General features: G+C 41.5%; 1 protein-coding gene across 1 annotated transcript in view; it reads left to right on the top strand.

Moving 5' to 3' along the window:
• Nucleotides 1-262: 262 nt before the first annotated feature.
• Nucleotides 263-23,059, top strand: part of LOC134323206 (uncharacterized) — a 69,625-nt gene continuing 46,828 nt past the window's right edge. Inside the window, exons 1-9 of the mRNA XM_063004657.1 lie at nucleotides 263-387; nucleotides 4,529-4,648; nucleotides 7,649-7,747; nucleotides 8,868-8,978; nucleotides 14,019-14,129; nucleotides 17,189-17,299; nucleotides 20,176-20,268; nucleotides 21,188-21,254; nucleotides 21,772-21,967. Of these exons, the coding sequence (XP_062860727.1) occupies nucleotides 4,569-4,648; nucleotides 7,649-7,747; nucleotides 8,868-8,978; nucleotides 14,019-14,129; nucleotides 17,189-17,299; nucleotides 20,176-20,268; nucleotides 21,188-21,254; nucleotides 21,772-21,967 (868 nt within the window). The 5' untranslated portion in view covers nucleotides 263-387; nucleotides 4,529-4,568. The remainder of the gene's footprint in view (nucleotides 388-4,528; nucleotides 4,649-7,648; nucleotides 7,748-8,867; nucleotides 8,979-14,018; nucleotides 14,130-17,188; nucleotides 17,300-20,175; nucleotides 20,269-21,187; nucleotides 21,255-21,771; nucleotides 21,968-23,059) is intronic.

Genomic DNA, 23,059 nt, shown 5'->3' with positions numbered 1-23,059 from the left:
ACCCTCTGTGCTGTTTGTTGGTTGCATTTCCAAGTCTTGTTTAAAGTTATTTGCAGCATTTAGGAGAGGAGGAGTTTTTTGGGGGGAGTTACAGGCTGAAGTCCAAGAGTAACAGTTCACTTCTGCTAAATTTACAGTGATTATGCAAGATCATGTGGAAAGTACCAGTACAGATGTTTTTGATCATTACACTGAATGTTATTTCGCCTTCATCTTAACTTATTTACATTGTGTTTTGTTTTATGGAGTATGAAATGTTCAATTGTAAACTATTTACCAGAGTATAAACCGGATTCACAAACTTGAAGAACAGGAACGAGAAGAAATCTGAGAGAGAGAGAGAGAGAGAGAGAGAGAGCTGGATCCTCACTGCTGCTGCTGCTGAAGGTGAGCAGTTTAACATGTCGAATTCTAATATAATTCTGATATAATTCTAATCCTTTCGTTTTATTCAGTTGTTCTTTTATGAAATGAGAACAGACAATAAAAACTTTTTCAGGGTGTGAAAGCGAAAGTAAATCTTATTTTTTACTAAAAATAAAATTAAATAAAAACACGTTTGGCTTTAATCTGCTGCTGTACTTAGAAAAGATTGTGCATGTGTATGTGTTTTATTATCTAATTATTTTTAAACAAAAACGGTTGTAAACACTGGCATGTTAGATTGAGTTCAAACTGGTTTAATCTCCAATAATTACTCTCACAGACTGGAATTAATAAATTAATTTAACTGGTTTTAATTTCTGCTTCGATTCCCCACATAGAAAATGGAGTCGGTGTCAGTATGTGGATCTAAAGTGGATCTGACCCGTTATCTTTTATTCTCTGGTGGTGGATATGTAAACGCCCATCACACTAAACACCAGATTACAGTGAACATTATTCCATCTGATCCAGATCCGACTCAAACTTACCCAGCATTCACATTTAATACAGATATGAACCATTTAATCAGCTTTACATTTAATCTGGGATTAAATAAGAAGCTACGAACAGGAAGTTACTTGAGAATGAACTTTTATTAGACTGAACATTCTGTTACAAACACTCTATATAACTACAAATCATATAAAACACACAGATTTAGAAATGTTCCACACCAGGGGTGTCCATACTTTCGAGCTTGAGATCTTCTATTAGTTGACAGGTCACCTTGATCTACTTTATAAAAAGCTTTTTAAAATGCACTTCCTGTGTTGATATTCAGCTTTACAGGGCAAGTGACTGAAAAATTACACTGATCTTATTCTGATGATTTACAAGCTATGATATTGTGAAGCTGAGATATTTCATCTTTTATCTGCTCAACTTCATTTCATTTATTAATAAACATCCATTCCTGCATTTCAGGCCTGCAACACATTCCAAAAAAAGTTGGGACGGGGGTAATTTAGGGCTAGTGATAGCTTAGTGGTTAAGGTGCTGAACTAGTAAACAGAAGGTTGCCGGTTCAAGCCCCGCCACCACCAAGTTGCCACTGTTGGGTCCCTGAGCAAGGCCCTTAACCCTCAATTGCTCATCGTGTTCAGCTCATTGTGTAAGTCGCTTTGGATAAAAGCGGCTGCTAAATGATGAAAATGTAAATGAAAATGGCTAGTAATGAGGTGGAAACACTAAATAATGATGTGATGTTAAACAGGTGATTGTGATCATGGTTTGGTACAAAGCAGCATCCAGGAAAGGCTGAGAGTCTCTGATAAGTAAAGATGATCAGAGGATCCAGTCTGTCCACAAATGTGTGAGAAAATGATTGAAATGTTTAAAAACAATGAACCTCAAAGAAAGATTGGAAGGGATTTGCATGTTCTCCCTCTACAGTGCAGAATATCATTAAACCACTCAAGGACTCAGGAGGAATTTCAGTGTGTAAAGGCCAAGGGTGCGAGTTTAATCTGAACGCTCGTGATCTTCCATCAGCATTTTTCAACAAGACCATGCAAATCCACCTGCTGCACACATTACAAAGACATGGTACAAGGGTACAGGTACTGGACTGGCCTGCCTGCAGTCCTGATCTGTCCCCAATAGAGAACGTGTGGAGAATTTTGAAACGACGACGACCCCCCGTACTGCTGCACATCTTAAGACGTGTTTGCAGGAAGAACGAGACAAAATAAAAGCTGAAACACTAAATCACTCGCTCTCCTCGCTGCCAAAACCTCTTTTAAGTGGTGAAAAGGAACGACAACATTACAAAGTGGTAAATGCTTTACTGTCCCAACTTTTTTTGGAATGTGTTGCCGGTCTGAAATGCAGGAATGGATGTTTATTAATAAATGAAATGAAGTTGAGCAGATAAAAGATGAAATATCTCAGCTTCATCCTGTCTGACATCTAATAAACGTCAAAGTCAATGTAAGAAACTCTGTGTTTTTATATTATTTGCATTTTTCATGCTGTCCCAACTTTTTCTGATTTGGGGTTGTACTCTGAATGGTATCAGTTAGGTTTATGTAGTCTGGACAGTAGCTGCTGATTCTCAAGTGTTCATCAGTAAGGGTGGACTGACATTATTTTCACATGGTTCTGATTCACACAAGCAGGTTGATCCAAAAATGCTGTTAAATATGTGGATCCTGTAAAAAGCTAAAAAAAAAATCATTGTGGTCCTCATGAGGTTTGGCAGTTTTTAAGTGCAATGTTCTTTATTGTTATTTGAGTTTGGAAGTGGCACTGAGATATCACACTGACAAGCCTATTGTCCCATCTGCTGTGGTCAGTCATGCTGAAATATGAACCCTGGATCTCAGGGGTAGGGTGGAGGGCAGGAAGATTTACTGCTGTGAGTGTTAATAGTGCTTTAGATATGACGTGTAAATAAGTTATTATATGTAGATACACAGACGCTGTGGCCCATTTATACTCACTGTACTGTTTCAGATTCTATTTATGATTAAAATTTTATTATATTAAACATCTGAAAGTAAAAAAAGAAATAACTTCATTCTTTATACACGTGTTCTAAATGTGTTATTTATCAGTTCTTCTGGATACTGCTGTGGAAAACCTGAAACAGAAAAACAAATGGGGAAATAAAAATAAATCACTGGTAATCATTAAAAACCATTGATAGCCATAAATGGATTTTCATCTTATTGTTTAGGCAAAGATTATATTGTAACTGTCATAAAATACACCGATCTGATTTTATAGTAGGTGGTGTGTAGCCTTCAATTCTTAGTTTTATTTTTTATTCTGATGAAGTGACACAGAAGTCTCTTAGGCCACCACCTCTGAGATCCAGGTTCAAATCTCAGCAGGTGTTATTGGCTGGCTGGGCGTCTACACAAACATGATTGGCTATGTCTAATGGGGTGGCTGGAGTTTACACCTAGTTTAAATCACTTCAAACTCTTAAACCACTGTGTATAGAAGGAGGTGAAGCTAAACAATCATGTCATGTACTGTGTGTTTGGGTGATTCTTTGCAGTAAGTTTTAATGTATTTTGGTCAAATTTGGTGTAAATTGCAGTTTATAAAGAGAATAAACGTATATATCACAAACACTGTATAATAAAATGTTTCTGTTTGTAGATACTTCACAGATTAAATTAAATTTGGATTTATTGATGTAGAATATTTTTTTTATTATTATTTCATTTGATTTTCATTTTTCTGGCACTTTATTTTGGTGAGGGTCGCTGTGGGTCCGGCTGGGTGTGACGCATAAACACACCGCTGACCAAAAACCAAATCACACGGCGGTTTTTATGATATTATAATAAACTGTTAGTGTAACGCGGGGCTAAGGGACGAGACAAAGGGACGGACACACACACAGAGATGAACTAAACAAGGATATTTATTAAACCAAAGACAGTAAACAACAAACAAGGCGAAACTAGACTAAACACAGCTAACTAAGGCAAGACAAAACTAGGCAAACATAGCAAACATGACTAACAGAGTAAACAATAGCAAAACTAGGCTAAATAGGTCAACTAAACATGAACAGAAACACAACATACCAAATAATATGAAACAAGGAACATGGCGCAGTCAAAATCAGAGTCAAAGACAATAGTTCACAATGAGTCCTCCAGCTTTCCTCTTTTATGGAGGGCAGCTGGAGCTAATCAGTTCAGGGGAACCAATCATGAGCTAGGGTGTGGCAGGAGACAGAATGTGCTCATGGAGAGGGGGGCGTGGCACATCAGGAGCACCAGAGCACACAGAGGATTTCAGTGTTACAGTTAGTATTTAATTGATGAATCATTTATTAAAAAGAATTAAATTCCTGATGGAACCCTCTATTGTTATTCGAGCTTGCGAGTGGCACTGAGAGACCTCCTAATGTCTAGGCTGTTCCCCCAGACATAGTCAGTAATGTGTGAGATTGAAACTGCTTCACTGCTGTGAGTGCTAAGGTGTTTTTAATTATATTATAATAAACTGTTGGTATTTAATTGATGAATCATTTATTAGAAATAATTTTATCTCAACTATCTTAATGTTTCCCTGTTTCTTTCACGTCAGGATGAAGTTGGTGTTTACTGGGTGACTAAAGGTTTTGGTTTTTCTGAAACAGTGTCGTCGGAGGAGCGTGAGAAGCTCCCGGAGGAGAAAAAATGAGTCTCCAGGAGGAGCAGTGTGAGGAGCTCCAGAACTCTAAGATGAATCTCCAGGAGGAGCAGCGTGATAGTCAGAGGTGAGAATTTGTACTGCTGACCTTCATTCATCCAGCTTTTCCTTTGTACCTTAGTGATGACAGTTTTTGAGAAAGCAGATCCAAGGGATTTACTTTTATACACACAGACAAAGTGAGAGAGTGATAAAAAGAGCATTCTGATTGGTCGCTCATTGTGCTAACTAAACCTATGAGGTTTCTTTGTGGGTGGAGCTTACAGTCAACCTTTCCTTTTCAGTGGGTTCAATGACATGTTACGGTGAGTTTTACAGGGTTCACTGGCTCCTTAACATTGCTAACGTTAGTTTAACTAGCTGGTTATGTGTTAAGGAGCTACTCTGTCCACTCCATTGAAATTATATAATATTATATATTAAGTACAGATTTTAATGCTACATTTTCTGTACATTTGCTGCAACTTAATTGACAGATGAGACAAAATCACTAAACAAAGTATTACATGGGACTCGGATCCAGGGTTACAGCTCCACATGTATCTGTGTTTATCTGGATTCTCCTCCCTGTTTCACTTTTAAACTTGTGTTGCAGCTCCAGCTTCTGAGAAATGGTGAGAATCAGAATCAGCTTCTCCCAGAGTCTAAAACGCTTCTGGTTCAGAATAAAGCTTAACGTGGTTTAATGTAGTAAAAGAAGGAGACAGGAGCACTAAACTTCTCTTCATTATTACTGCTCATAAGTTCCTCCACTAATCACATTCCTCACTCGCTGTTTTACTACAATAAGTCATGGTAAGCATCATTCGTACAGCCTGAGTCACTTTTACCGCCTCATATCAAACAGTTCATCTCATTGAAGGAGCTTTAAAAAGGTCAGTGACAAACTGGGTCAAAGTTCAATCAGGTGAACTTTCGCAAAAATCGTCCAAACCAGCAAAAGTGCACATCACTGCCACGTACCATATAAAACAACAGCACGGACAACGCGAAAGCGGTTTTCCCACTTCTCATGAGTAAGCGTCCTAACATAATATAAATATAAAGAGACCAAATAGTTCATATGTATGTACAGTCCCCTCCAAAAGTATTGGAACAGTGAGGCCAGTCCCTTTATTTTTGCTGTAGACTGAAAACATTTGGGTTTGACATTAAAAGATGAATATGAGACAAAAGATCAACATTTCAGCTTTTATTTCCAGGTATTTACATCTGGATCTGATACACAGTTCAGAAGATAGCACCTTTTGTCTGAACCCACCCATTTTTCTTGTGAGCAAAAGTACTGGGACAAATAAACTTAAAACAGATTAAAGTGAATAAGACTTAATATTTAGTTGCAAATCCTTTGCTTGCATTTACTTGCCTCAAGCCTCTGACCCACTGACATCACTAAACTTTTGCATTCTTCTTTAGTGATGTTTTTCCAGGCTTTTACTGCAGCCTCTTTCAGTTGGTGTTTGTTTTGGGTATTAGGGTGCCTGTGGTAGCTGGTGAACCTACCCCGGGTTCCAGGCGAAGCAGGCATTACAGAGCTCAGCAAAGGAAGACCTTAAATAACAGGCCTTCCAATTAGGGCTGATCACCCGCAGCTGTGGGCTGGCTTATTTAAGCCAGCTCTGCACAGCAGCGGGTGTCGCACCTTTTGTTGTCTTTCTCCTTAATGGCTCGTCCACACTTTTTCCAGGGCCAGACAGTTAGCCCAGGCGGCTCAAGGTCGGTTGGGTGTGTAGGCTGCAAGGCCGAGGTAGATAGCCTTTTGCTTTCTTTCCGATTAGGGAAAGTGTGGTGCGACGCCGTACAGCCCTCTCGCTGTTATTGTTTCTCTTCGTTAGCATTAGCGCTAACGGTGCGGTAAGCAGCAAGCTGCAGTGTGGCTGCTACGTGCCGGTTTCTTAGCGCTTACACTGTTCAGTGTTACTGGTTTCGTGAACCACAGGGTGGCGCGACAGGGTGGCGCGACAGGTTGAGCGCTCGCTTGGGAAGCCTGCAGCTCTGGTTCGAATCCGCATAAGTGACATTACCTGTTCTCTCTTTTTTATTCTGTCCCGAGGTTGCCGCTGATCCCGTTCCGCGTCCCGTTTCATCGGGGCTTTTTCCTTTGGGAAGTTTTATTCCCGAGGCGTTCTCACATCGGCGCTTGATAAGCGTCCTTTTTCTCTTGTTTCTTCAGCGCCTAAATAGCGCGGCGGCTAGAGCGACTGGCTTGCACGCAGGCGACCGGGGTTCGCGCCTCGCCTCATTCATTTTCTCTCTTTCTCTTCTGGTGAAGCCTCTGTACTTTTGTTCATTAAGTCTTCTGTGAACAGTAGATTGTGATACCTTCACTCCTGCCCTCTGGAGGTTGTTGCTGATGTCACTAACAGTTGTTTTAGGGTCTTTATTTACAGCTCGCACAATGTTTCTGTCATCAACTACTGTTGTTTTCCTGCGTCTACCTGTTCCACATCTGTTACTGAGTACACCAGTGACGACTTTCTTCTTCAGGACGTTCCAAATGGTTGTACTGGCTATGGCCAATATTTGTGCAATGGCTCTGATTGATTTTCCATCTTCTCTCAACTTCACAATTGCTTGTTTTTCACCCATAGACAGCTCTCTGGTTTTCATGCTGGTTACTCCTCTAACTATAAATGCACAGTCTGCACAGGCAAAACCCAAATCTGAAACTGAGCGTAGACGTTCAGCGCTATTTATTGTTTAAATAATCAATGTAACAGGACACACCTGGGTAACAAAACACACCTGACAGTCACATGTTCCAATACTTTTGCTCACAAGAAAAATGGGTGGGTTCAGACATAAGGTGCTATCTTCTGAACTGTGTATCAGATCCAGATGTAAATACCTGGAAATAAAAGCTGAAATGTTGATCTTTTGTCTCATATTCATCTTTTAATGTCAAACCCAAATGTTTCAGTCTACAGCAAAAATAAAGGGATTGGCCTCACTGTTCCAATACTTTTGGAGGGGACTGTATATACTAAACTAATTACCTATAAAGATTAAATTCATCATCTTGAACCGTTATGTTGGTTACCTCTTCTCTTTTCTTTGTGGTATTTAGTGAAGATGATGACAGATCCCCCAGTGATGTATCCATGAAGAGTGACCAGTCAATGGACCCCCCTGATAACTTTAATGATGGAAAAACATCTCAGAGGAGGTACTGACTTATCACCACCTACATCATGTTCTACTACCCACACCATGTTCTACCATCATCATCATGTTCTACCATCCTCACCATGTTCTACCATCCTCACCATGTTTTACCATCCTCACCATGTTCTACCATCCACACCATGTTTTACCATCCACACCATGTTCTACCATCCTCACCATGTTCTACCATCATCATCATGTTCTACCATCCTCACCATGTTCTACCATCCTCACCATGTTTTACCATCCTCACCATGTTCTACCATCCACACCATGTTTTACCATCCTCACCATGTTCTACCATCCACACCATGTTCTACCATCCTCACCATGTTCTACCATCCACACCATGTTCTACCATCCACACCATGTTTTACCATCCTCACCATGTTCTACCATCCTCACCATGTTTTACCATCCTCACCATGTTCTACCATCCACACCATGTTTTACCATCCTCACCATGTTCTACCATCCACACCATGTTCTACCATCCTCACCATGTTCTACCATCCACACCATGTTCTACCATCCACACCATGTTCTACCATCCTCACCATGTTTTACCATCCTCACCATGTTTTACCATCCTCACCATGTTCTACCATCCACACCATGTTTTACCATCCTCACCATGTTCTACCATCCACACCATGTTCTACCATCCTCACCATGTTCTACCATCCACACCATGTTCTACCAACCACACCATGTTCTACACACCACACAATGTTCTACTAACAACACCATGTTCTACCAACCTTACCATGTTCTACCAACCACACCATGTTCTACCAACCACACCACGTTCTACCAACCACACCATGTTCTACTAACCACACCATGTTCTAATTACCACACCACGTTCTACCAACCACACCATGTTCTACTAACCACACCATGTTCTACCACCCACACCATGTTCTAATTACCACACCACGTTCTACCAACCACACCATGTTCTACTAACCACACAAAGTTCTACTAACCACCACACCATGTTCTACCTCCTGCACAAAGTTTTTTTTTATGTAAACTAAACTAATTACCTATAAAGATTACATTCTTAATTATGAACCCTTTATTTTGGTTACCTCTTCTCTTCTCTCTGTGGTATCTAGTGAGGGTGAAGACAGACCCTCCTCTACAGCATCCAGCGGTGTATTCATGAAGAGTGACCAGTCAATGGCCCCACCTTTCAAATTTAAAGCAGGAGGAACATCTCAGAAAAGGTACTGACTTATTACCACTAACCACTATTCTACTATACCATGTTCTATTAATCACCACCCACACCATGTTCTAATTACCACACCACGTTCTACCAACCACACCATGTTCTACTAACCACACCATGTTCTACCATCCTCACCATGTTCTACCATCCACACCATGTTCTACCATCCACATCATGTTCTACCATCCTCACCATGTTCTACCATCCTCACCATGTTCTACCATCCACACCATGTTCTACCATCCACATCATGTTCTACCATCCTCACCATGTTCTACCATCCACACCATGTTCTACCATCCACATCATGTTCTACCATCCTCACCATGTTCTACCATCCTCACCATGTTCTACCATCCACACCATGTTCTACCATCCACATCATGTTCTACCATCCTCACCATGTTCTACCACCCACACCATGTTCTAATTACCACACCACGTTCTACCAACCACACCATGTTCTACCATCCACACCATGTTCTACCATCCTCACCATGTTCTACCATCCACACCATGTTCTACCATCCACATCATGTTCTACCATCCTCACCATGTTCTACCATTCTCACCATGTTCTACCAACCACACCATGTTCTACCATCCTCACCATGTTCTATTAATCACCACCCACACCATGTTCTAATTACCACACCACGTTCTACCAACCACACCATGTTCTACCAACCACACCATGTTCTACCAACCACACCATGTTCTACCATCCTCACCATGTTCTATTAATCACCACCCACACCATGTTCTAATTACCACACCACGTTCTACCAACCACACCATGTTCTACTAACCACACCATGTTCTAATTACCACACCACGTTCTACCAACCACACCATGTTCTACCACCCACACCATGTTCTACCATCCTCACCATGTTCTAATTACCACACCACGTTCTACCAACCACACCATGTTCTACCATCCTCACCATGTTCTAATTACCACACCACGTTCTACCAACCACACCATGTTCTACTAACCACACCATGTTCTACCAACCACACCATGTTCTACCATCCACACCATGTTCTATCATCCTCACCATGTTCTAATTACCACACCACATTCTACCAACCACACCATGTTCTACCAACCACACCATGTTCTACCATCCTCACCATGTTCTACCAACCACACCATGTTCTACCACCCACACCATGTTCTACCATCCTCACCATGTTCTAATTACCACACCACGTTCTACCAACCACACCATGTTCTACCATCCTCACCATGTTCTAATTACCACACCACGTTCTACCACCCACACCATGTTCTACTAACCACACCATGTTCTACCACCCACACCATGTTTTAATTACCACACCACGTTCTACCAACCACACCATGTTCTACTAACCACACCATGTTCTACCACCCACACCATGTTCTAATTACCACACCACGTTCTACCAACCACACCATGTTCTACTAACCACACAAAGTTCTACTAACCACCACACCATGTTCTACCTCCTGCACAAAGTTTTTTTTTATGTAAACTAAACTAATTACCTATAAAGATTACATTCTTAATTATGAACCTCTATTTTGGTTACCACACCATGTTCTACCATCCTCACCATGTTCTAATTACAACACCACGTTCTACCAACCACACCATGTTCTACTAACCACACCATGTTCTACCAACCACACCATGTTCTACCATCCTCACCATGTTCTAATTACCACACCACGTTCTACCAACCACACCATGTTCTACCATCCTCACCATGTTCTAATTACCACACCACGTTCTACCAACCACACCATGTTCTACTAACCACACCATGTTCTACCATCCTCACCATGTTCTAATTACAACACCATGTTCTACTAACCACACCATGTTCTACCAACCACACCATGTTCTACCAACCACACCATGTTCTACTAACCACACCATGTTCTACCAACCACACCATGTTCTACCATCCTCACCATGTTCTAATTACCACACCACGTTCTACCAACCACACCATGTTCTACTAACCACACCATGTTCTAATTACCACACCACGTTCTACCAACCACACCATGTTCTACCATTCTCACCATGTTCTAATTACCACACCACGTTCTACCAACCACACCACGTTCTACCAACCACACCATGTTCTACCATCCTTACCATGTTCTAATTACCACACCACGTTCTACCAACCACACCATGTTCTACTAACCACACCACGTTCTACCAACCACACCATGTTCCACTAACCACACCATGTTCTAATTACCACACCACGTTCTACCAACCACACCATGTTCTACTAACCACACCATGTTCTACCAACCACACCATGTTCTACCAACCACACCATGTTCTACCATCCTCACCATGTTCTAATTACCACACCACGTTCTACCAACCACACCATGTTCTACTAACCACACCATGTTCTACCAACCACACCATGTTCTACCATCCACACCATGTTCTAATTACCACACCACGTTCTACCAACCACACCACGTTCTACCAACCACACCATGTTCTACCATCCTCACCATGTTCTAATTACCACACCACGTTCTACCAACCACACCATGTTCTACCATCCTCACCATGTTCTAATTACCACACCACGTTCTACCAACCACACTATGTTCTACTAACCACACCATGTTCTACCAACCACACCATGTTCTACCATCCTCACCATGTTCTAATTACCACACCACGTTCTACCAACCACACCACGTTCTACCAACCACACCATGTTCTACTAACCACACCATGTTCTACCAACCACACCATGTTCTACCAACCACACCATGTTCTACCATCCTCACCATGTTCGAATTACCACACCACGTTCTACCAACCACACCACGTTCTACCAACCACACCATGTTCTAATTACCACACCACGTTCTACCAACCACACCATGTTCTACTAACCACACCATGTTCTAATTACCACACCACGTTCTACCAACCACACCATGTTCTACCATCCTCACCATGTTCTAATTACCACACCATGTTCTACTAACCACACCATGTTCTACCAACCACACCATGTTCTACCAACCACACCATGTTCTACTAACCACACCATGTTCTACCAACCACACCATGTTCTACCATCCTCACCATGTTCTAATTACCACACCACGTTCTACACACCACACCATGTTCTACTAACCACACCATGTTCTACCAACCACACCATGTTCTAATTACCACACCACGTTCTACCAACCACACCACGTTCTACCAACCACACCACGTTCTACCAACCACACCATGTTCTACCATCCTCACCATGTTCTAATTACCACACCACGTTCTACCAACCACACCATGTTCTACTAACCACACCATGTTCTAATTACCACACCATGTTCTACTAACCACACCATGTTCTACTAACCACACCATGTTCTACCACCCACACCATGTTCTAATTACCACACCACGTTCTACCAACCACACCATGTTCTACCATTCTCACCATGTTCTAATTACCACACCACGTTCTACCAACCACACCACGTTCTACCAACCACACCATGTTCTACCATCCTTACCATGTTCTAATTACCACACCACGTTCTACCAACCACACCATGTTCTACTAACCACACCACGTTCTACCAACCACACCATGTTCCACTAACCACACCATGTTCTAATTACCACACCACGTTCTACCAACCACACCATGTTCTACTAACCACACCATGTTCTACCAACCACACCATGTTCTACCAACCACACCATGTTCTACCATCCTCACCATGTTCTAATTACCACACCACGTTCTACCAACCACACCATGTTCTACTAACCACACCATGTTCTACCAACCACACCATGTTCTACCATCCACACCATGTTCTAATTACCACACCACGTTCTACCAACCACACCACGTTCTACCAACCACACCATGTTCTACCATCCTCACCATGTTCTAATTACCACACCACGTTCTACCAACCACACCATGTTCTACCATCCTCACCATGTTCTAATTACCACACCACGTTCTACCAACCACACTATGTTCTACTAACCACACCATGTTCTACCAACCACACCATGTTCTACCATCCTCACCATGTTCTAATTACCACACCACGTTCTACCAACCACACCACGTTCTACCAACCACACCATGTTCTACTAACCACACCATGTTCTACCAACCACACCATGTTCTACCAACCACACCATGTTCTACCATCCTCACCATGTTCGAATTACCACACCACGTTCTACCAACCACACCACGTTCTACCAACCACACCATGTTCTAATTACCACACCACGTTCTACCAACCACACCATGTTCTACTAACCACACCATGTTCTAATTACCACACCACGTTCTACCAACCACACCATGTTCTACCATCCTCACCATGTTCTAATTACCACACCATGTTCTACTAACCACACCATGTTCTACCAACCACACCATGTTCTACCAACCACACCATGTTCTACTAACCACACCATGTTCTACCAACCACACCATGTTCTACCATCCTCACCATGTTCTAATTACCACACCACGTTCTACACACCACACCATGTTCTACTAACCACACCATGTTCTACCAACCACACCATGTTCTAATTACCACACCACGTTCTACCAACCACACCACGTTCTACCAACCACACCACGTTCTACCAACCACACCATGTTCTACCATCCTCACCATGTTCTAATTACCACACCACGTTCTACCAACCACACCATGTTCTACTAACCACACCATGTTCTAATTACCACACCATGTTCTACTAACCACACCATGTTCTACTAACCACACCATGTTCTACCACCCACACCATGTTCTAATTACCACACCACGTTCTACCAACCACACCATGTTCTACTAACCACACAAAGTTCTACTAACCACCACACCATGTTCTACCTCCTGCACAAAGTTTTTTTTTATGTAAACTAAACTAATTACCTATAAAGATTACATTCTTAATTATGAACCCTTTATTTTGGTTACCTCTTCTCTTCTCTCTGTGGTATCTAGTGAGGGTGAAGACAGACCCTCCTCTACAGCATCCAGCGGTGTATTCATGAAGAGTGACCAGTCAATGGCCCCACCTTTCAAATTTAAAGCAGGAGGAACATCTCAGAAAAGGTACTGACTTATTACCACTAACCACTATTCTACTATACCATGTTCTATTAATCACCACCCACACCATGTTCTAATTACCACACCACGTTCTACCAACCACACCATGTTCTACTAACCACACCATGTTCTACCATCCACACCATGTTCTACCATCCTCACCATGTTCTAATTACCACACCACGTTCTACCAACCACACCACGTTCTACCAACCACACCATGTTCTACCATCCTCACCATGTTCTAATTACCACACCACGTTCTACCAACCACACCACGTTCTACCAACCACACCATGTTCTACTAACCACACCATGTTCTACTTACCACACCATGTTCTACCAACCACACCATGTTCTACCATCCTCACCATGTTCTAATTACCACACCATGTTCTACTAACCACACCATGTTCTACCATCCTCACCATGTTCTAATTACCACACCACGTTCTACCAACCACACCACGTTCTACCAACCACACCATGTTTACTAACCACACCATGTTCTACCAACCACACCATGTTCTAATTACCACACCACGTTCTACCAACCACACCATGTTTTACTAACCACACCATGTTCTACCACCCACACCATGTTCTAATTACCACACCACGTTCTACCAACCACACCATGTTCTACCATCCTCACCATGTTCTAATTACCACACCACGTTCTACCACCCACACCATGTTCTACTAACCACACCATGTTCTACCATCCACACCATGTTCTACCATCCACACCATGTTCTATTTACCACACCACGTTCTACCAACCACACCATGTTCTACTAACCACACCATGTTCTACCAACCACACCATGTTCTACCATCCACACCATGTTCTAATTACCACACCACGTTCTACCAACCACACCATGTTCTACCATCCTCACCATGTTCTAATTACCACACCACGTTCTACCATCCACACCATGTTCTACTAACCACACCATGTTCTACCAACCACACCATGTTCTACCAACCACACCGTGTTCTACTAACCACACCATGTTCTACCAACCACACCATGTTCTACTAACCACACCATGTTCTACCATCCACACCATGTTCTACCATCCACACCATGTTCTAATTACCACACCACGTTCTACCACCCACACCATGTTCTACCATCCTCACCATGTTCTAATTACCACACCATGTTCTACCACCCACACCATGTTCTACCATCCACACCATGTTCTACCACCCTCACCATGATCTACTAACCACACCATGTTCTACCATCCACACCATGTTCTAATTACCACACCACGTTCTACCAACCACACCATGTTCTACCAACCACACCATGTTCTACCATCCACACCATGTTCTAATTACCACACCACGTTCTACCACCCACACCATGTTCTACTAACCACACCACGTTCTACCAACCACACCATGTTCTACCATCCACACCATGTTCTAATTACCACACCACGTTCTACTAACCACACCATGTTCTACTAACCACACCATGTTCTACCAACCACACCATGTTCTACCAACCACACCATGTTCTACCATCCTCACCATGTTCTAATTACCACACCACGTTCTACCAACCACACCATGTTCTACTAACCACACCATGTTCTACCAACCACACCATGTTCTACCAACCACACCATGTTCTACCATCCACACCATGTTCTAATTACCACACCACGTTCTACCAACCACACCATGTTCTACTAACCACACCATGTTCTACCAACCACACCATGTTCTACCAACCACACCATGTTCTACCATCCTCACCATGTTCTAATTACCACACCACGTTCTACCAACCACACCATGTTCTACTAACCACACCATGTTCTACCAACCACACCATGTTCTACCATCCACACCATGTTCTAATTACCACACCACGTTCTACCAACCACACCACGTTCTACCAACCACACCATGTTCTACCATCCTCACCATGTTCTAATTACCACACCACGTTCTACCAACCACACCATGTTCTACCATCCTCACCATGTTCTAATTACCACACCACGTTCTACCAACCACACTATGTTCTACTAACCACACCATGTTCTACCAACCACACCATGTTCTACCAACCACACCATGTTCTACCATCCTCACCATGTTCTAATTACCACACCACGTTCTACCAACCACACCACGTTCTACCAACCACACCATGTTCTACTAACCACACCATGTTCTACCAACCACACCATGTTCTACCAACCACACCATGTTCTACCATCCTCACCATGTTCGAATTACCACACCACGTTCTACCAACCACACCACGTTCTACCAACCACACCATGTTCTAATTACCACACCACGTTCTACCAACCACACCATGTTCTACTAACCACACCATGTTCTAATTACCACACCACGTTCTACCAACCACACCATGTTCTACCATCCTCACCATGTTCTAATTACCACACCATGTTCTACTAACCACACCATGTTCTACCAACCACACCATGTTCTACCAACCACACCATGTTCTACTAACCACACCATGTTCTACCAACCACACCATGTTCTACCATCCTCACCATGTTCTAATTACCACACCACGTTCTACACACCACACCATGTTCTACTAACCACACCATGTTCTACCAACCACACCATGTTCTAATTACCACACCACGTTCTACCAACCACACCACGTTCTACCAACCACACCACGTTCTACCAACCACACCATGTTCTACCATCCTCACCATGTTCTAATTACCACACCACGTTCTACCAACCACACCATGTTCTACTAACCACACCATGTTCTAATTACCACACCATGTTCTACTAACCACACCATGTTCTACTAACCACACCATGTTCTACCACCCACACCATGTTCTAATTACCACACCACGTTCTACCAACCACACCATGTTCTACTAACCACACAAAGTTCTACTAACCACCACACCATGTTCTACCTCCTGCACAAAGTTTTTTTTTATGTAAACTAAACTAATTACCTATAAAGATTACATTCTTAATTATGAACCCTTTATTTTGGTTACCTCTTCTCTTCTCTCTGTGGTATCTAGTGAGGGTGAAGACAGACCCTCCTCTACAGCATCCAGCGGTGTATTCATGAAGAGTGACCAGTCAATGGCCCCACCTTTCAAATTTAAAGCAGGAGGAACATCTCAGAAAAGGTACTGACTTATTACCACTAACCACTATTCTACTATACCATGTTCTATTAATCACCACCCACACCATGTTCTAATTACCACACCACGTTCTACCAACCACACCATGTTCTACTAACCACACCATGTTCTACCATCCACACCATGTTCTACCATCCTCACCATGTTCTAATTACCACACCACGTTCTACCAACCACACCACGTTCTACCAACCACACCATGTTCTACCATCCTCACCATGTTCTAATTACCACACCACGTTCTACCAACCACACCACGTTCTACCAACCACACCATGTTCTACTAACCACACCATGTTCTACTTACCACACCATGTTCTACCAACCACACCATGTTCTACCATCCTCACCATGTTCTAATTACCACACCATGTTCTACTAACCACACCATGTTCTACCATCCTCACCATGTTCTAATTACCACACCACGTTCTACCAACCACACCACGTTCTACCAACCACACCATGTTTACTAACCACACCATGTTCTACCAACCACACCATGTTCTAATTACCACACCACGTTCTACCAACCACACCATGTTTTACTAACCACACCATGTTCTACCACCCACACCATGTTCTAATTACCACACCACGTTCTACCAACCACACCATGTTCTACCATCCTCACCATGTTCTAATTACCACACCACGTTCTACCACCCACACCATGTTCTACTAACCACACCATGTTCTACCATCCACACCATGTTCTACCATCCACACCATGTTCTATTTACCACACCACGTTCTACCAACCACACCATGTTCTACTAACCACACCATGTTCTACCAACCACACCATGTTCTACCATCCACACCATGTTCTAATTACCACACCACGTTCTACCAACCACACCATGTTCTACCATCCTCACCATGTTCTAATTACCACACCACGTTCTACCATCCACACCATGTTCTACTAACCACACCATGTTCTACCAACCACACCATGTTCTACCAACCACACCGTGTTCTACTAACCACACCATGTTCTACCAACCACACCATGTTCTACTAACCACACCATGTTCTACCATCCACACCATGTTCTACCATCCACACCATGTTCTAATTACCACACCACGTTCTACCACCCACACCATGTTCTACCATCCTCACCATGTTCTAATTACCACACCATGTTCTACCACCCACACCATGTTCTACCATCCACACCATGTTCTACCACCCTCACCATGATCTACTAACCACACCATGTTCTACCATCCACACCATGTTCTAATTACCACACCACGTTCTACCAACCACACCATGTTCTACCAACCACACCATGTTCTACCATCCACACCATGTTCTAATTACCACACCACGTTCTACCACCCACACCATGTTCTACTAACCACACCACGTTCTACCAACCACACCATGTTCTACCATCCACACCATGTTCTAATTACCACACCACGTTCTACCATCCACACCATGTTCTACCATCCACACCATGTTCTACCACCCTCACCATGATCTACTAACCACACCATGTTCTACCATCCACACCATGTTCTAATTACCACACCACGTTCTACCAACCACACCATGTTCTACTAACCACACCATGTTCTACCAACCACACCACGTTCTACCAACCACACCATGTTCTAATTACCACACCACGTTCTACCAACCACACCATGTTCTACTAACCACACCATGTTCTACCAACCACACCATGTTCTACCACCCACACCATGTTCTAATTACCACACCACGGTCTACCATCCACACCATGTTCTACCATCCACACCATGTTCTACCAACCACACCATGTTCTACCAACCACACCATGTTCTACCAACCACAACGTGTTTTACTTGAACAAAACAATGATTAAGTAAGATCTGAAAACAATCTCAAAATATGACAGAAGCTTTCTGGAATCAATAATGAGGTCGAAGAATAAAGTTCAACATGTTTTATTATGGATGATTCACAATTTTTTACTTTCAGGAGTCAGACAGCAGGCACGCTTGATTCGTGATTATAATAGCTTTTTTATAATGCACAATAGTTTTACATACAACCTAAAACTACCTGCAAAGCGTATATACACCCTTGATGAAGCTATCATCACCCACCTCTCATCAACTGGGAAGCCCCTTCAGCTCTGGCAGGAGATCAACTTAACCCAGAAATGCCGGGCGATGCTCGCTGTCCCACGGCTGAGCTCCTGCCAGTGCCAGCGACTTTCCCCCTTTATATACTGATTCAGGTGTAGTTAAACTAGGACGGTTGTGTAAGAATGGGGGTGAGGTGGCCTGTCTCTCCCCCTTTCTGAGCATTGCGCCAAGTTCATAACAATGTTTCAAGGTTGGGTGAGGGAAGGTTTTGACCACATACCAACAATTACCATGCTTCACAGTGGTGATGAAGTACCTTTCTGCATAGCTGTTCTTGTGTACCAAACCCACCTCTGGTGTTTGTTGACAAAAAGCTCTATGTTGGTCTCACCTTACCATAAAACATGATCACACTGACAAACTGTCCTTGAATTTGTTGGACCTTGACAGCAGAAACTTTCTTCTATCAGGCATTTGAAATGTTTTATGTTTAAATTGAGTTCTGTTTGTGTAAAAGATTTTTTTAATTTTTTGAGCTGAACTCATTCAGTGTAAAAATCATCCAGTGAAAGTTCTCATGTTGACCTCTGTCCTTTTTAGCTCTCTGGCTAGTTTAATAGTTCATCCTTTTTATTTACTATTTTATAAAATAATTTACCACATTAGTTTTTATTTGCTGCCTAATTCTTTAATAAACACTGAGATTAAGAAAGACTTTTGCTTTATTCGATTTTTGATTTATTTACTAATTAGATGTTTGTCTGGTTTTAGTGGAAGCGAGGAAAGATCAATCTCACCTGCATCCAGTCAGCGGTCAGTGCAACAGCCAATCAGTTCTAATGATGGAAGATCATCTCACAGAAGGTACTGATTTATCTTTTAATAATTATCATCATCCTTATTATCAGGGGCGTCTTTAGAAACCAAAAATTCATTTATTAGCTGTGAAAAAGTTTGAAATAACAACAATAATAATCATAATGATAATAATAATAACAAAACAATAATAATAATAATATGAAATAGTAAGAATGCATAATAATGCACTAATAATTAGTTCCTCTGTATCTCCTGATATTAATGAAATATTTCTTTGAAAGTTACCACACAGTTACAGAAGTGAAGCGCCTTTATATGTTGTTTTGGTGAAGCCGGTCTTGCACTGTTAGCTTCTTAAAATATTGTTTCATTTTGATTTCAGTTTGGGACTACAGGTGCAGTTCAGATAATTTCATTGCTTGCTAATGACGTTTCACTTAAAGCAATATTAAAAGCTGATTTTCAGTTATCTAAAGCCTCTGATTGCAGTTGTTTCTTCTAAAGAGGCAATAATGGTTGATGTTTTAAAACGTCTTTCCTTTATTAAATAAAATTTTAGGCTAGGAAAGCAAAACCAGAAGTGTAAACGTTTTTCCAAAACTTAACTTTGATAACCAAGCACTCCCTCATTATCAAATAATAGTTATAACATTTGAACACAGTAATTAAGACGAATTAAAGACTAACAAACACTAACAGGTCTTAGATGATAAAGTCCAAAAAAACAGCAGTAGGAAACAAGAATTGTGGACTTAAGTCTGAACTTAAAGTCACAATTGCAGTGCAGTTTTCTAAGGAGTCACAGGGAACTGGATGTTTGTAATGGAAATAGTTAAAATAAAAATTTAAAAAACTGAAAGCTTTCTATTTTTTTTACTGCACATTGAGTCCAAGACGAATTTAGATTTGAACACTTCAGTTTAAGCTGCTGGTTATAAAATCTGTACTGAATTTATTTTGACAGCATGGACCAAAAATCTGATAAAAAGCTACAGAAGAAGATCAAGGATTTTCTCTTCAACATCTTTAATGTAAGAAATATAAATTATATTTTTATTAATCTTTCATTTACAACATCAACACCACAGAGAATCTCATCTGAACATTTCTTCATGTAGTCATGACATAGTAAAGGACATAAAAAATAATTAGCTGTTTTTGAAAATATTAGGGACATTTAATGATAAGAACATGTGACAGTTACTAGCACCCCTGCATTTAGGATTTTGTGCAACGTAACAGTACATTTCTGTAGTGTTAATGTGGGACTTTAACTTTATCCTTATATAACCTTTCTGTGGTTTAATTACTCATGTGCTTTAGGTCGTGTTTTTGCTTCACATTTTCTTATAACATTTTTTGTTAGACTTTGCTGGTAGAAATTCAGAATTCTTTGTTCCATCACTGATGACAGGCTGTCTTGGCCCAAATGCAGCAGAACAGCAATATATTGTTGATTTGGTGATTTATTGCCATCACCTCAAATAATCATTATAAATGAATAATTTAATGATTTTATAAAAACTGTAAACTTTGTTTTGTTTTAAGGATGTGGAGACGATGATCATTGGGTTTGTAAAGCATGACCTGAAAATGTTCAAAACATTTCTGAGAAAAGAAAACACAGACTATTACGGGACCAAGACGAAGGAGGAGGAGTTTCATCTGAGAGAGGATGTTCTTAATATGACGCTGTTTTATCTGAAGAAGATGAAACATGAGGATGTCGCTTCTGCTCTTCAGAGTAAGAATATAAAAGATACAATCTCCACAATTACTGCCACCTCTAGAAGTTCTTAGGAACAAAAAGTAAATGAAGCATTTTTTGTTTTATATTTTACTTTTTTTTTTTAAGTTGGAGTGTAATCAGTGACTTTCAGTTTCACTGAGGTATGTATATATATGGCAATTTCTCTAAGACTGCAAGGGAAGCTCGGCTTCCCCTAAAATGTCAAAAATTAAATGGTTAAATATTTGTGTTAACATTTCATTCACTACAAATGCATTAGAACACGTTCATCGTGAAGACGAGTTGGTTCAGAATCAGATACTTATCACAAATCCACTGACTGGAACTTCTCATACATTCCCGTAGCGTCGATGCATTTACCCGCAGAAGCTGAGCGTCTCTTCACTTTAATGGGACTGTATGGAACGTTTCTTTTCATTGCTTCGAAACTCGCCGGTCATTGGATAAATGCCACGATTTTGTCCCGCCCCCGGACGCTGAGTGTCTCTGGGGGTGAATGGAGCTGTGGGCGGGTCTGGACGCGGAGCTTCTGCAAGATGATTGGAGGATCAGTCGAAAGGCTGAATCCCGTTTCGATTGACCGCTAGTTTGAGATCTACACCGTCACTTAATCACTGGGAGCTTCAGTTCCATCGTGGATTTTGCGAGTGAAGTTGAAAGACAAACTGCTGTAACCCATTTCAGGTCATTTTCTTGAACAGGAACTGAGGGCAGAATTTATGTATAAATAAATTTACAAATTTTATGATGTAAGCCAACAATGAGCTTCCCCTCTTTGAAAGACCAGCAGCCGCCACTGACATACACTGAACAAAAATATAAATGCAACACTTTTGTTTTTGCTCCAATTTTTCATGAGCTGAACTCAAAGATCTAAGACTTTGTGTATGTACACAAAAGGCCCTTTTCTCTCAAATATTGTTCACAAATTTGTCTAAATCTGTGTTAGTGAGCACTTCTCATTTGCTGAGATAATCCATCCACCTCACAGGTGTGGCATATCAAGATGCTGATTAGACAGCTTGATTATTGCACAGGTGTGCCTTACGCTGGCCACAATAAAAGGCCACTCTAAAATGTGCAGTT

This window comes from Trichomycterus rosablanca, chromosome 11, assembly GCF_030014385.1.
Source record: "Trichomycterus rosablanca isolate fTriRos1 chromosome 11, fTriRos1.hap1, whole genome shotgun sequence".
In the NCBI taxonomy this organism is placed as follows: domain Eukaryota; kingdom Metazoa; phylum Chordata; class Actinopteri; order Siluriformes; family Trichomycteridae; genus Trichomycterus; species Trichomycterus rosablanca.
This window is presented reverse-complemented; position numbering and strand designations above follow the sequence as displayed.